Below are 17,216 nucleotides of genomic sequence, written 5' to 3'. Positions count from 1 at the left end.
AACATGTCTATCTACTGTGGAAATCATTTATTAAACCTTAAATATTCTGCAGTTATATTCTCTTCTATACGAATGATGAGAAGGAACTAGGAAACAGGCCAATCTAGGTACAGTACATGTGGGAACTGCATAATCTTCCTGTAGATGTAACAATTCTAAATGAACAATAACCTCTTAGTTACTGGGAGGTTTTTATAATGTAAATGCCTTAAAGTGGCCTTGAAAATTAAAAATGTCCCATAGCAACTACAAAGAATTAGCCTGTATTTGCTTTGAGATATCACATTTCTCCCAGCGTTATTATAATAAGCTCTTTGTATAGATTTTGTTCTAACCTTTCTGTATTATGTGGCTTCTAATCAGTCACTCTTGCTTTTGCCCCCTACACTTAAACAATTTTCTGAAAAGTAAAAACAGCAATTCTGACAGATAATACACCAGTTTTCACCTCAAAACAAAGTGTTTTAAAGATGTTTGGGCCAAAAATCAAAGCAATGAAACAATTTCGCAATGGCGTATGGAAAATAAATTGGTTTGGCTGAAGTCAATGACAAAGTTCCATTAACTTAAATAAGCCAAGATGCTCCCCAGAGTGGGCTGAAAATTACTAAGTCACACTTCAGAAGATTTTTAATTGGTTCTAAGTCTTAACATCCATGGTGGCTTGACCTAGAAACTCTCGATTTTTAAAAATTATTATTTAATAAGTTTTACAGTATTGGCTTTGTTGAGGAGAAGACCCATTTGGTTTGCGAGAGATGGAGCAATGAAAAACAGGTGATCTTATAATGACCAGACAATAATAATAATCTGGCAAATATCCCACACTGCCAAACTAATTCATACAGCAAAGTAACACTGGATGAACCTGCCGAAGACCTGCTCAGACCTGGAGTTCTCTTACTCTCATTCTGTGCTGAACAATTTGCTGTGCTATATACAGAGCTCCAAAATTCTGAAGTACTTAGTACATATGTGCAAGACCTTTATTTTTCATAGCTATTCCTGCTTGCCTGGTGATTCCCTTCACATGTTCAGCAGTCTTTGCATCAAAAGCTGATATATGATTTTTATAATGTTTCCATTATGGTAAGGGACCTTACTGAGACTGCCTCACACTCAGATCATTAATTCAGCTAGCCTCAGACTAGAAATGATTCTCCAAGCAATCACACACAAATCTTTCCTAGAAATTTATTTTTTTCAAAAAATAATAACATAAATCAGACCACTTCCCCTAAACACTCAAAGAGGGTTAGGTCATACTGTAAAATAAATATGTCCTGTTGAACACAGCAGGGGTGTATTCCGACGGGGTAAGTATTGTGTTACTTTTCCTGATTTTAATGCTGGGGCTTCTGTCCTGTTTCCTAATGCTCCTGTCACACTGCAGTAGCTGTTGCATTATGGAATGGTCGCTTTTTGACTGACATACCAGCATGCCATGCCAAATTTCATCCACAGCAATGGGCGTGGGAAAACACAACAGTGAACAGCATTGGACAACACTGCGATTCCCCCACCCTTTCCATACAGGATTGACTCTTGAAAATGGCAGGAAAGAACTGCATGTTGGTATAACATCCCAACTTTCGTCACTTTACTCTCACAATTTTCTGGGTTAGTTTATTCTGGAAGCAATTAACATGGAAATGAGTTGCTACACTTCCATTATATTCCCCAAGATTTCTGGAAGTGGCTTTTACAATGTGTGAAAGCTCAACTTAAATGTGGAAATTAACAGTTAGAGAAATATTGGGGAAGTAGAATAAACTGTTAAGTATAATTGCTTAATTTTACATTGAAATGGAAAATGACTATGTGTGTACTGCTAAATGCATAGGATAGAAACTTCCACTGTAGGAAGGAGTTGCAGAGAGCCTGACAGGTTGATAATTAATGTAGAATGTATCTCTGCTGCTCCATCATGCGGTGTTTAACTTTAGATCACAGGAGAAAGGTATTCAGTTGCAAATCTCCATTTTGTGTGAGTTGGTCTCTGAAGCTGTTTTCAGCTCTGGACAAAGTAATTTCACATTTATTAAAAGCTGTATTTGTACTTGGACAGACACATGATATTATGCAACTATTTGTATGTAAAATTATTGTTTAGAGCAGGCATCTCCATACTCGGCCCTCCAGATGTTTTGGGACTACAACTCCCATCATCCCTAGCTAACAGGACCAGTGGTCAGGGATGATGAGAATTGTAGTCCCCAAACATTTGGAGGGCCGAGTTTGGGGATGCCTGGTTTAGAGTGTCTGTTTCCGGACAAGTTCTTTTAATAAAGCTTTGGAACCATATTTTTGGACTGGACAATTTGTATTTCAAGAAGAGTCAGTTTTTATTCATCCTATTGCTTCCATATGTACATTATAAACTGTCATGTAAATGCAGCCTAGAACATCTGAGTAGGCATGCATAATATTGCACTGGAGTGGAGAGGCAGGAAGAGTATCGAAAATAGTTGGATTAAAAATGCTACATGGATAAATTAGTAACAGTGCAGTTTTGCATATATCTTACATGGGTTTAGATTAAGTGTACAAAAAAATTAAAATTAGCTACAGATTGATCATAATAACTGCAGGCTGCAAATATTGTGCATGTATGTGAAGTGTAAGTGTGTGTGTGTGTGTTTCTAAAAAGGAATGGAGTCACTTTGCTTTTGGGCAGCTATATGGTATAAAATACTTCCTCTGATTAATTTTTCTGGCTTATTAAGAAGCCAGCCTTGATGGGCTTAAAGGATGATTTTAGACAAGTAACCCTCCTGTCTCAGTTGCAAGGAAATAATATTTAGAGGTGTATTTATTAGCTTATCTTCTCTGTTAAACATTTATGGGCCAGTTCTTTATAGTCTGTGGAACAAGGGAGTAAAGGAGATGAACTGGAAAACAGATAGTGTGAGACCTTGTGGACACTGAGCACATGTGATATATAGCCCCATCTCAGGGGATGCTTTAAATATGCCAGAACACTTCTTTGCTTGACTGAATGAAGAGTACCGATCAAGGAGTGCAGGGCAATTCATTTGGTGTACTGAATATATATATATAATCTCAAAATTGTCCTTGCATAGTCTCTGTGGAACTATTAGTCTGCAATTCTGTGTCAAGTGGCCCATACATAATTCCTATTAAGACAAGTGTTGCTCTTTTTCTTTCATCTCTGATGCATGAAATTTGGAATATTTGGGGCAAAAGTCTTGGCAACATCTTTCTAATCTTATAGAAATAGGCTTTTGTATTTCTTTGAAATGGATATGAATCAAACTCTGAATTTTGTTAGTTTTAATAGGTGGTAAAATTACAACACTTAAACACTAGGAAAAAAACCTGAAGTACATGTCTTAACTGTCAGCATGACTGAATTAAGTAGTTTGCCTGCTTACAGTTATTATGTCAAGTAAATATCTGGTGCATAAAAAGGATGATTTATAGGCTCTAGTTTAGTTGTCATCGAAATGGTTCTATTTTATTGTATTTGGATATTTATTGTAATGAATTACCAACATAAAAAATCATTTTGGGGAATTATTTTTAAAAGTTGAGCAAATATTTTTTGAGGGGGAGGGAATTGAGGAATTGACTTGCTCATAAAGGCATAGAAGAATCTATTAGAAGATGTCAAGCCTTACATCTCAATCCTAAATACTGTATATTGTTTTCAATATATATGGCTTATATCCAGGACACATAATGCCAGCAGGGTCAATCAGCAGTTCAGCGCATAGTGAGGTGGAATGAACTCCCCTTCCAAATAGAGGACTGGTACTTTCACAATTTTATGAATGGGCATGCATCAGCCTTCCTCAACCTGGTGCCCTCCAGATGTTTCAGACAGCTACATCCATCAGCTCCTGCCAAACTGGGTGTGCTGGCTAACATTGATGGGAGTTTTATCACTTTTATAAAACACACACACACACACACACACGGACCAGGTTGGGGAAGGCTAGTGTACATGCATGCAACTAGTAGAATAAGTTATATGTGTATCTATATTGTTGTTGTTGTTGTTGTTGTTGTTGTTGTTGTTGTTCAGTCGTTCAGTCATGTCTGACTCTTCGTCACCCCATGGACCAGAGCACGCCAGGCACCCATATCCTCCACTGCCTCCCACAGTTTGGTCAAACTTATGCCAGTCGCTTCGAGAACACTGTACAACCATCTCATCCTCTGTCGTCCCCTTCTCCTTGTGCCCTCCATCTTTCCCAACATCAGGGTCTTTTCTAGGGAGTCTTCTCTTCTCATGAGGTGGCCAAAGTACTGGAGCCTTAACTTCAGGATCTGCCCTTCCAGTGAGCACTCAGGGCTGATTTCTTTAAGGATGGATAAGTTTGATCTTTTTGCAGTCCATGGGACTCTCAAGAGTCTCCTCCAGCACCATAATTCAAAAGCATCAATTCTTCGGCGATCAGTCTTCTTTATGGTCCCTGCTTATTTAACTTATATGCAGTTATATGTATATATGCAGTTATATGTACCGGTATATATGCTTTATGTCTCCCTGCTTATTTAACTTATATGCAGAATTCATCATGTATATCTCAGATATGCTGATGACACATATCTCATGCATATCTCAGATATGCTGATGACACAACCTTGATGGCAGAAAGTGAGGAGGAATTAAAGAACCTTTAAATGAGGGTGAAAGAAGAGAGCGCAAAATACTGTATGGTCTGAAGCTCAACATAAAAAAAACTAAGATCATGGCCACTGGTCCCATCACCTCCTGGCAAATAGAAGGGGAAGAAATGGAGGCAGTGAGAGATTTTACTTTCTTGGGCTCCATGATCACTGCAGATGGTGACAGCAGTCACGAAATGAAAAGACGCCTGCTTCTTGGGAGGAAAGCAATGACAAACCTAGACAGCATCTTCAAAAGCAGAGACATCACCTTGCCAACAAAGGTCCGTATAGTTAAAGCTATGTGTATCTATATATCTATATTTAATTACTTCAAGATAAATGAAAAAGACAGAAGTTGCAAATTGAATTCTATTACCAGCAAATATTATTATCAAACATCAACATTATTCCCATAATCCTGGCAGGATATATTTACAAAGTAAATGTTTATTCACAAAATGAATATTTTGACTTTTTAATGCAATGAGAGAGAATGTTAATTATATCAATCTGTTTCTTTTTGCTCTACCTTTCAAGGTCATGCAACTGTTGTATTGTCGTACTGAGAATGGGCAAATAATAAAGGGTTGTTAAGTCTCCGAGACGGACTAATCCTGAATGATACCAAAGTTAAATATTCAAAACAACATGGGAATAAATTATTGTGCGGTTATTGTTACAAAAGTTGTATATTCCAGTGCATACTAAAGCAGTACTTTATTCCAACTGGGGTGTTTCTGATGCCGTGAGTAGCCCTGAAATAGCACCGGGTGGTGAAAATTGATCTTCCTGCTCCAAAAGCTATGAGCCACAATAATGTTCAAGCTTGCAGAGAACAGATAAGGGGGATAGAAAGGAAGGGCAAGGAGATGCAAGTGATTCTACGACTGAAACGAAAATGGCAGGAAATTAAAATACTAAGGAGGACAGATGACAGAATACATGGGAAGTGGAATACACAGAAAACATTGGGATAATTAATACATGAAAATGGATATGATCATCACCTCTGATGTGCCTCTAAAGCTGAAGCAATTGACACTATCACATCTGTGTTCACAATTTTTTCCCTTAACATACTGTTCTTGTAGCCTCACAGATAAAGTCTTAGAAAAAATGACAACTTTGCATAAATGTTTATAGTACATTTAGACACCCTTCCTCCTGAAATAGCTGGATTCAGTGCTCCAGCTGGGTAGTTTTAGGCTTCATCAGGACTTAATGGTCTTCTAGAGATCCAACTCTTTAGAAAATAATGTGCATCAGTTCACTAACTTCAAAATACAGAAAGCCAAACTTCCTACTTGTCAGGACCCTCCTCCTGAGTAGGATCTGGGACGTCAGCCCCCAAGTCCTGCTGCCTGATGGCACCATTGATTGAATTGTTGCCAGAATATCTTCATGTACTATTAAGACAAGGGGGGAGGAAACAGTGCTTTTTTTTTTCAGAGGATACTCAAGTGTACTTAGTACTGGCACCTCTTTTTTGTTGTAAAAAAGTGTGACACTTACTGTAACAAGTTGTAACATGGTGAGTACCGGAACCTCTTTTTCTAGGGGGGAAAGCACTGGAAGGAAAGCGCCAAAATTGAAACAGAAATAGTTTCCAGGGTTGGTGAGGAAAGGGAAACAGAAATGTTGCTCAGTAAGCAGCCCATTACACAATGATGTGTGTGTGTGTGTGGCTGTGGCCTTTGTTAGATAAGATTGCTGAAATGTAACTTTGCTAAAGTTTGGAGAGAACTGATAGGACAGATGCCAATATGATGGACATCATAAAATGTCTGTTCCAGTCATTTGTGTCACTATTCGGGGGCATTGTGGCCAATTTTAAATCCCAGAATGTTGATCTGTCTGGTTTGTTTGCACATGTTATTGCCTTGGCTTTGTCTTCTGGAAGGGGGACACTACATGCAGGTCAGCAACCAGGGTTTAACCAACAAGTTTTAAACCAATCAAGCTTTGAGGATCAGCTATAAGGCTGTAGATATAATGTTACAATTAGGTAAATGTGTTAGCTGTTCTCTCCCCCCCCCCCAAAAAATACATTTATTTATACATGGTGTACAGATTTTGTTAAGGTTCTTACTTGTTGTTAAGTCTCCTCTTTTTAAATATGTGTTAGATGCAAAATTCCATCTGGTGCAGTATTTGGGTGACAGAAATGTTTCATGTGACATAATAATATAATTGCTTGTTGTTAGGAAAATAATACCTATCATAATAATCTGATTAAACCTTGCAATTTGCTGCTGTTCTGCATTTTGATAAGGCCTTAATGCAAACAGCCTGAAGCTGCTGTTTTTTTTAAAAACACACACACACACACATCCAAGGCATTCAATTCCATAGATACACATGTAGGAGATCAGTGCCAGGAACTTGAACAATATTGCTGCATTTGTCTGTGAATATTATGCAGTCATCAGATATACATAAAACTCTGGTACTTATGTGGTATTTCAAAAAGTGATGGTTATAAAAATATTAGTGATTTTCTTGTCATTATACTGTATAATAAGGTTTTAAAAATTCTGGTTCAGCAGAAAAATTGCTCAGCCATCTCAAAGCCACTGTTGAGAAACATAATTTTGAATTTGCACAAGATATAATATTAAAACAACCAGACTGGGTTAGATAATCATTTCAGCCAGTTGACCAACTGTTTATACACATACAGTAGCAAAATACCATATGGTAAACATTTTGTTTTTACCATTTTTAGAGCCAAAACTGCTACTTGAACAGACTTACGAATCAGAGTTGGCCTAAACTGCCAAAGGCTTAACTAAACTAGGGGCAACAGAGAGAAGAGACCTGGGAAATTGAGTGAAATACAAAATTTCTATTAGATAATGGAGAAGGAATTTGAAACCAGGAGTGATTTTCACGTAGGCAGCATTTTTATTTACACTCCATTTGGGAGATGTCATGCAGAGTTTAACTGGTTGTAATAGCAGTTTTGGAAGTCTAGATAATTTACTTGGTCCCCCTTTATACTTTGCACTGCTGATTCTTCAAAATTTTCTTAAGACACAACTATAAATCAAGACATTACTTGAGGCTTTGAAAACCTGTATTCTAAATAATCCAACCCAGTAATTTTCCAGCGCATGCTGCAGAGCGAAAGCAAAAGGTATGCCTGTTCATTGAACAGAACCACAACTTTTAAAACTCCACTGGGTGCCGTCCCAAGCTCAGTCAGAGTCTTGGCCTAAAGATAATTGCCCAGTGACCTGTTGCATTTGCGTGCGCTTTGTAAAGAAATCTATTGGATCAATACTTTCGTAGCGGCGGAACATGCTATCCTCCAGTGACAGATAATGGAATTTAGCTTTGACAATGTCTCATGATATATTGCTCTGTGGGTCTCTATTCATGCCAAGTGTAATTCAGTCAGTTAAATTATCTATATAAATGCTGTCCTTCAGGAATAATGCATGTTATCATCTGTGCATGCAACTCTAGATTTCCCTGCTTGCTTTTTTTTTGTTGAAAACCCTTAATGCACTATTATTTATTGAATACATTACCTATTGTTATTCCTCTGGATAGCTATAGCATTATTCAATATCTCTCTCAGTGAAATGTTAATGATACAATGACCATACTACTGTCCTCCAAGCTGAATGCCTTCTAGACTGCTGGGGAGATATACTAGCATATACATCCCTCTCCAAATGAATGGTAAATGCTGCTGACATTGCAATTCAATCTTAAATTATAAACCTGCAGCCAAATGCTCAGCTATTTTGTCCTAATCAGGATATTAAATCTAATTTCCTTGGCTGTTCTGGCTGTCTAACCCACTCAGCTGAATTTATTTTCTATTTCCCTCACAGAGTGTGTACAGTTACAAAATACAATAATGGCAGGAGGTTATGTTGATGAGTCCGTGAGGGCTCTCAGGGAAAAGACACCCTGGTTTTAGGAAAGAGATCTGCGGTGCAGGAATGTGTTGCTAAGAATTCGTTTTGCCAATTACCCAGCATTAATGACTCCAACAAACCTCAATTGATAGCTCAAATCTACCTGCAAATTGAGATTAGGTTTTACAGATCATGCCCTCCTGGTTGTCCTGTTGCTTATTCATGACATTGCAGTAACCTGCCCTTTGGAATTCCCTTCCCTGATGTACAAAAAAGCACCAACCTTAATTGTATTTTGGCATTTGTTAAAGTCTTAGGGCAGTATCCAACTCTCTAGCCACTAGTTAGTGCAAACACTCTTGGCTGCACAAAGAATTTCCCTCCCCTTCTCCTCTCACTGCATGCCCCATGTGCCTCCTAAATCTGCTCTACAGGGTTAGAGGTTATTTACGCCCCACCTATCTGGCTGGGTTTCCCCAGCCACTCTGGGCTGCTTCCAGCACATATAAAAAGATAATAAAATATCAAAGTGTCTTGAAAGCAGCTGTAGTCAACATGGTAACCTCCACTTTTTGTGTAGACCATAACCACCATAAGCTAGCCCTTTGCTGGCTCTGCCTCATGGGAGTCTAGCAACATTCATAAGATACCACATCATTCCCTGTTTTAAAGGATGGCATCAAAAATAATGTCACAAAAAGTTCCTTGTTCACACAAAGTCTGTTATTTGAAACAGTGCAATGTTAATGACTAGACTTTTCAAACTGAAGACCATAAAAAGACCTCTAAAGAAACTGGGGGAGGTGGGCTAGGGATGATTTCGTGGAGCATGGCTGGAAAATATGGCATTTTATGCACAACATGAATGTTCCAATCAACAGGACAGAACAGTTAAGAAAATAGGCATCACAGGAATCATTGTTTACTAGATTTCAAGTTAAAATGCTTTGACTTCTTCAAGGCCTCCTCTTGGGTATATTTACTCAAGATATTTTATGGCGTGCTGCTGTGCACACTGCTCTGTAAAGTTTCTCTCAATGCCAGCAATTTCCTTTGGGGATTCAAGTGGGCCACAGTCTCTCTTCCCCTTTTTGAAAGCTTACTAAAGGAGAAGCATGGCTAGACTGCAGAGATGGTCTGAAAGCATAGGATGCAAGCTTCAGCACCTTGGCCAGTGCCTAGATGAGAAATTCTTGATGTAAGCTCCTTGGAGGAAATGCAGGGTATTAGCAAAGAGAAAAAGAAAAAGAAACTTGCCATTTTAAGAGCAAGCTGTTTGAGAATTTTTGTGATGGTATGCTTGAAATGGTGAATCAATCAAAGGCTTCAGCGTGCTATTACATAAAATAAGTCAGAAATCTAGTTTCAGAATTCAGAACTTCAGAAACTTTAGCAAGCTGTAGTTCAGGGGAAATCATAAGAAGCTTAAGCAGGAAGTGAAGGTACATTGGAAAGGATTAGAGTGAAGCAAAGGCTTGGCCAAGGAATGAACATTTTTTAATCATAGTGTAGAGACAGTGATAAGCAAGTTTGGAGACGGAAATGTCTTCTAAATAATAAAAGCAGAGTTCAGAAAGAGCAGTTCTCTTTACACTGAGGTATAGGTACTATTATACTTAACATTTATTCAATAAAAGTGCTCCAAATATCTGAATCTACTCTAAATCTCTTTGAAGTCATACCATGCTTTATTCCTGAAGTTCAGACACCATCATTTTAATATATAGGTGTCTAAAACTAGACTCCACAACACATACTTAAATGATGACCTACTTTTTTTAAGCTAAAGTTTTGTCTATCCCAATAGAATTTCTTGCACTTTAAAATAAAATTATTCTGGACAACTGGAAATTGGGCTATTTTGTGGGACATAAGACCAACTCCCCGAGTGCACCAGGAACAGTCCAGAAAAAGAACAGGACAGAAATACATCTACCTATGTAATTGTGTGAAGAAAGAAACAGCTAGCACAAGAAGTTTAAAAAGTCTGGGCCTAGAAAAAATACTCATCAGGGGCTCAGTTTATTCTTAACCTTTAAATCAAGTAACAGATATACACATGGGCAACTCTTGTTGGAGGTCTTAAATTAGTGGGGCATTTGATGGGGCTAGTATGGGTGAGATCTGATGTCATGCCAATGGACACAATGGAATAACCCTTTCTGTCCACCCCATTGCAGCTCCACACCCTCCCAATCTATTCAAGAGGTTTCCCAAGACTTCCCAAGATTTTGGGGGATGCACAGGGAGAGAAGATGTAAGTCCCATTTGTGTAAGTGGGATTTGGATGTCAGCACATTATTTTAAGGTATCACAAATATCAGGTCCTAACTGTGCTGGGATGAATGGAACCTTGAAAATTCAAAAATCTGGTGCATGGTGAAAGTGAATTACTGACTCAGCTTGACTGATAAATGATGGTATGTTAAGAAGTCATGTAAATGGAGTGAAGAAATAGCAAGTTCAGGATCAGATGATAAATTGGCAAAAAATAATTATAATATCACTACTGCTTGGTGCCCTATATTTTTGATAAATAGGGCATTTCATTATAAGTCAGCTATCATAAAATCACATGATACATTCTAAGTACAAAGGAATGAGCGACTGTGATAACATATAAATATGGAGGTGTGGTTACCACATTCATATACTTTCAGAGTAAGTTGACTGTACTTTCAAAGAACAAAGCAACTAAGCAGTGAAAATTAAGAAACAGGATATTTATGTCATGCAGAAGAACATACAGCTTGCAAAAATAGTGAAGATTGAAAGGAGAAGAGGCAAGCTTGTGACCAACATGAGGTAATCTATCTCCTACAGAGAACCAACTGCAGAAAAATGCTGTTAGATCACTGGGTCAGGGAGTAAAGCTTAGGGGTAGCCACCTATGGATCAACAAAAAATAGAAAATGCATCACAACAGTTATCGCCTGGACCTGTGTGCTTCAAGTGATAACTGTTGATGGGCAACTTCTCCCTTCCTGTGGCTCTTTTATCTTTAAACCCAACTTGAACTGTGCAGCTTTTCAAATAGAGAGCTGTCTACAACCACCCTAATAAAACCCTCAAATTGTATACTGTAAGAGCTGTTAGAAGGTTGGTGGTGGTAATGTATTGCCAATGCTCATTGCTTTAAGATTTAATTAAAGGTTCATCTGCTTTAAGCCTTTTGTTCCAGCTAATAGTGTGCCTTACCAGTTTGAAATGGGCTCATCCAGGGCTTCCGGCGGCGGACGCCATTGCGGGTGGTCGTGGGTTGCTTCGGCTGCGAAGCACCCAGTCCATCCCGGGGGTTAGGAGCCCTGCTACCGCAAAGCGGGGCTCCGGTTGGGGTGCGGGAAGAGCGTCCCGCACTCTGGGCTCCCCGGCTGTGCCCGTTGTGGCTCCGAACCCTTCCCCCGCTCCCCCTGTAAAGGGGGAGTGGGGGTGAAGGGACGACGGAGCCGGGCTACAGGGGAAATGCCCCAACCGGGATGCAAATGCGGCGACAAAGCCTGTGATGAGCGTCTAAGTTCTACCTGTCATTAAGGAGCTGTTAAGAACCCAGAGGCTGTAAGTAATTGATTGACTCTTTGTTTTCCTGGAACGATCTGGGGGAAAGAAGAAAGGCAGCCCACCTCCCTCCCTTCGGGGGGTGAAAGAAATTAACTCTTTAAGTGACTGCTGCTACAACAATCATTGAAAGCATTTGGAATTTGAAAACTGAGTCTGTTGAGATCTCCTTTTGGGGGTTAACTGAGGAAAAAATATCTCCATTTGAAGCTTTGGTCTTTATACTCCGGCGTAGGAGAAATGGCGGAGACTGGGACTTTCGTGGGAAAAAATTGAAACAAAGGAAGGAAGAGACAGGAACTGAAACTTGATACCCATCCTCCCCCCCAAGATGCTGGATTTTGCGCTCGTGTTGGCATTGAAGGATTGGGAGGATGAGGAAAAGCTTACTGTCTTTCAACTGGAACTGCTTGATCGAAAACTAAAAGTCTTGAGTGGAATTATAAATGGAAAGAACTTATTATCCACAGAAGAGGCTTTTCAAAAGTTTTACACAATGGAAACAGACTTTTGCAAAGAGCTGGGAGAGGCGTTGGAAGGATGGTCTGAGACGGCTGGGCAACTCCGACTGGAAGGGGGGCCGGTTTCTGGGGGTGGCAGCCCTGGAACGGGAAGATTTTTAATATCCAGACCCCGAGGTGGCAGCTCGGGGGCAAGGGACATAGAATTAAGATTTTTACAAGAAGAAGTAGTATGGCACAAAGAAACGGAGAAACCCAGAATGGAGGGGATGAATATCCTGAAGCTCGATGCAAGGTTTGTTGTGAATGCAGCCTGGATCTGTGGACATTCTGGACATCCAGAAGAAGATAATTGGAGAACCGGTTCTGGTGAAAGGCGGAAAAAAACAATGGACAGAGGGGGAGTGGGTTGAAATATTAAATGTATAATCCGAATGGTCTGCCACGGTATCCGAAATCGGAGTGTGAAGTCTGTTAATTATAAGTTTATTTTAAATAAGTAAGGAGATATTGAATTTTAAGTTAAAAGCAGCATGATAAACGATAGAAGAAATAAGTTTAGCTATAAGAATACTTGGTTAAGATTTAGGTTATAATGCAAAGATTAAGACAATTGTGTTTTTTCTTTTTAAGTAAAGTTAAATTTTTTATAGAGAAAAGTTGTTAAGGGAATAGTTTACTGTTTTAAAACCGAAGGTGTATAGGCGGGGGAAGTCAAACGTCAAGATTCAGAACTAGAATTTTTTTTTTGTAAGGTATATAGATAAGAAGAAGAATCCTGACATTATGTGTATCTGTATTTGTTTTGGTATTTGTAGGTGTGGGGTTGGGTTTGTGTTATTTTGTGAAAATGTCAATAAATTCTGTTTAAAAAAAAAATGAAATGGGCTCATCCAGAAGAACCACCCGAGGCAATCAAAAGTGTACAAGGGCTAGAAAATAAAAACTGAATAAAGAAGAAGTCATGGAGATCATATATTTTTTAAAGTGCTGTATTACAAAGTTTGGAAAAATTCTGTACCGAGAAGTATAAAAAGGGAGTGGGATTTTGCACATGGCAATATGTTGCCAAGGACGGCTTTATTTTTAGTGGGATTTTGAAGGAATTTGTAAACAAACAAACAAACAAGCTTGCAGCTATTCATATTAAGCTTGTTTGGTAGATCGTTGGTGGGACAATCATGCAACCTTTTAACTCAAGTTAATTATCTCTTAATTGGCACTTATCTCAAGGCTATTCTGAAGTGAGCCTTTATTAACTTATTGTGCTTCTTGTGAGAGAAGCTGTGTGAATAACATATTAATGTGAGGGTAGCTGCTGAGGGTAAAATCAGGAGAAATTATTAGCTTGATGGTGCCTATAGCTCTTGCTGTTTTCTTTCTATCATTGCTCAACCTACCTCTGAGCATAAGTAAAAGAGAGGATGAGAGGAATAAAAACAGCCCTAAATTGGCCAGGTTTGCTTTCCTGTGATTGGTCACCTTGCGTCAGGTAGCTATTTAAATATCTTGTTTGTAAATAGAACATGTTTTATTTATAATTTTTATAATTTATACAAAATACAACTGCTTAAAATGATAGGAACAGAATGAAATATTGCTGAAGCAGGAAAACAGAATCATTGAACTGGTAAAGACCCCAAGGGTCATCTTTCTAGTGCAACCCCCTGCAATGTAAAAAACTAATCTAAAGCATCCATGACAGATGGCCATCCAACCTCTCCTTAGCAGCCTCCAAGGAAGGAGAGTCCAGAACCTCCTGAGGGAGATCCATCTTCCACGTATTATAAAAAGTAAACAACACTTACAGGTTGACAGGGAAAGCTACACAGGGAGTTCTGTATATATAGGATAATTTTAAAAAGCAGGTGGTTCTCACTGACCTAGTGCAAAAAGATATTGTCATCCTGGGGAGCCCTGGCTGCCTAGATAAAACACTATAGCCCCCCACACCCTTACCTGGAAGTAAGGCCCACTGAACTGAACTCAGTGCGGCTTTCTTCTGAGTAGACACTTTGTTATTTACTAGATGCAAGTCAGCAGCACCAGACGACCCTGCTTGGCTAGGCGCTGGGATGGATTTCACCCTGCACCTTGCAGAGTCAGACCCAGGCTGCCACTGGGCAGCAGCAACAAGCAGCTCCAGCTCGCCCAGCCCTACCCATTGCCACCCCCCCTTACTGCACTTATCTGACCTGGGGGTTCTGGATCATGGGCTCTACTTATCAAAATGGGAGCCTCAGTGATTGCCCTCTCCCGCTGGAAATGCACTAGGCCCTGGTGGGCCACCCCCTTACCTGCTTGTGATTGGCCAAGTGGTTAACCAGCCAATCAGGATTTTAAAAAATTGATTTCCCCCCTTCATTTCTCACTTCCCTCTGTGGGCCCCAAGCCTCATATTGTGGCCCTCCATTTACACAATTTTCCCTGTGGCCTCCTTGGAATATCCTTGGGAAACACTGGTTTATGTTTTGCTTTGCTACCCACAATGGAGGAAAATACAGATTTATTCTGTTACTTTATGTGGGTGGTTCCTCCAACATACTTCCATTATGTTGAGGTCTCTCCCAGTCTTTTAGTTCCTGCTAACCTTTCTGCTTGGGTGTATTTCCTACAATACAAAATTCTAAATACCTGGACTTATAAATATCTAGGAAGAAAGAGTGGGCACTTCTGCAGGCCAGGAAAACACAGACTCAAATTTGGATTTTTTTAATGGACATACCATCACTGGAAATGGAGACACAATGTAGCAGAAGATATTGTTATGGTTATGCTGTGTTAATGGGAGGAGTTTACGTGAAATAAATCCAGGACTAGGCACATATCCCTGTTGTCTTTTTTGGGGGGGGGCAAGCGACTCGAAGCGACTAGCATGAGTTTGGCCAAACTGCGGGAGGCAGTGGAGGATAGGGGTGCCTGGGGTCACAAAGAGTCAGACACGACTGAACGACTGAACAACAAAAGGCACATATCCAAATGGAATATTAGAAGCTAAGGCTGCAATCCTATGCATACATACCGGGAAGTCAATCCTAATGAATTCAATACTTCTAAGTAGACATACCCTAAGAGATGGAGGTACAAACCGTGAATTCCTTGGTTTGAATGCCCTGCTGTGAACTCACTAGAGGATATTAGGGAAGCCAGACTTAGCTCAGTTCTTCCACCCCACCTTGTATCTGTAAAAAGGGGTTCATAATACTGAAATGGAATTAGACCATTATGACAAAATGTTTCATGTGGAGTGTTTTGTATAAGTGGCATTTAAATACTACGAGGTCACAATCACAATCATATATTGAGATCTTTTATAGATAGCACCATTCAAAAATATAATATGGCACAGTGATTGTACTGGATATAGCTGCTCCATATAATGAAGCTCATATTAGTCTCCGACCAAACTGATTTTATTTGTGCTTTGGAATGAAAACCACCACCACCACCTCAGTTATACTATAATTGTATAACAACAAAAGGAAGTACATACTGGGTTGAGAAGGATGGTAAGAAACAGTTCACCTCCTCGTATACTTTTGTCTAGTTCTTGAGGCCCTCCAGGATATTCTTTGTAGAAAATTGTGTGGGTGAAAAGTCCACACGTCTGTCGAGGGAGCACCTGAAAATAAAGACAAAAAAGATCTATAAGTGTGTGTGTGTGTTTCCTCCATGTCTTAGATCCCCTGATAATTGAAGGTCTGCTATTATATCATAGATTTATTTTTTCTGACCTAAGAAAAGGCCAGATCCAGCTGAGGGGAAGGATATACTAATTGCATTAAAAACTTTCCCTAATTAATTAGCTTCAATCCTGGGCATAATCCTTGAGCACAAAATTTCACGGGATCTAATATTTATTTGACTAAATCAGTTAGTTTAATAGATGTAAAAGCTTTTGATCAACTAAAATGGTGCCAGGGAGTAAACAGACACTATATCATTTTTCATGTTAATTATTTTTACTGTAAATACTTATATAAACTGCAGCTACTGAGTGCAGTCTTAGAAAGTATCTTCCACTTTGTCTCTTGTGTAGGTAGAAACACCTATTCTAATATGGAACCTGCTACAACACAAATATGTATATTAAACAAGCAAACAAACAAACCCTTTAACTCTCTTTGTTACTTACACAAAGGGGCAATGTGGCGAGTAGTTGTGTGGAACTTGCAACCCCTTTCACCATGCTTATCCCCTTCATACAACTAACACATGTACAGGGCTTGTGTGGAAAGAAGGTTTTGAGGGTTGTTCTTTTTCTTAACCAACAAGTGGCATATAAATATTATGAAACAAGTAAGTAAGTAAGTAAGTAAGTAAGTAAGTAAGTAAGTAAGTAAGTAGAAGTAAGTACTTCTGCAGAAAGGTTTGAAACCACCAGTGTGGTGGTGTGGAGAGCCAGTGTGGTGTAGTGGTTAAGAGCGGTAGACTCGTAATCTGGGGAACCGGGTTCGTGTCTCCTCCTCAACATGCAGCTGCTGGGTAACCTTGGGCTAGTCACACTTCTCTGAAGTCTCTCAGCCCCACTCACCTCACAGGGTGTTTGTTGTGGGGGAGGAAGGGAAAGGAGAATGTTAGCCGCTTTGAGACTCCTTTGGGTAGTGAAAAGCGGGATATCAAATCCAAACTCTTCTTCTTTACCTCATTAAGTCAAAACTTTCAACCACAGAAGCATTCTGGGAACTGCAAT

The 17,216-nt window shown here is 39.4% G+C and overlaps 1 protein-coding gene across 1 annotated transcript in view; it reads right to left on the bottom strand.

Annotated features, from left to right (window-relative positions):
* NDST4 (N-deacetylase and N-sulfotransferase 4) overlaps window positions 1-17,216 on the bottom strand; it is a 116,088-nt gene that overhangs the window by 32,306 nt on the left and 66,566 nt on the right. Inside the window, 1 exon segment of the mRNA XM_033160099.1 lies at window positions 16,017-16,145. Coding sequence (XP_033015990.1) covers window positions 16,017-16,145 — 129 coding nt within the window.

Source organism: Lacerta agilis, chromosome 9, assembly GCF_009819535.1.
Source record: "Lacerta agilis isolate rLacAgi1 chromosome 9, rLacAgi1.pri, whole genome shotgun sequence".
Lineage (NCBI taxonomy): Eukaryota > Metazoa > Chordata > Lepidosauria > Squamata > Lacertidae > Lacerta > Lacerta agilis.
Note: the sequence above shows the minus strand (reverse complement) of the source record. Positions and strands in the feature narration are given on the sequence as shown.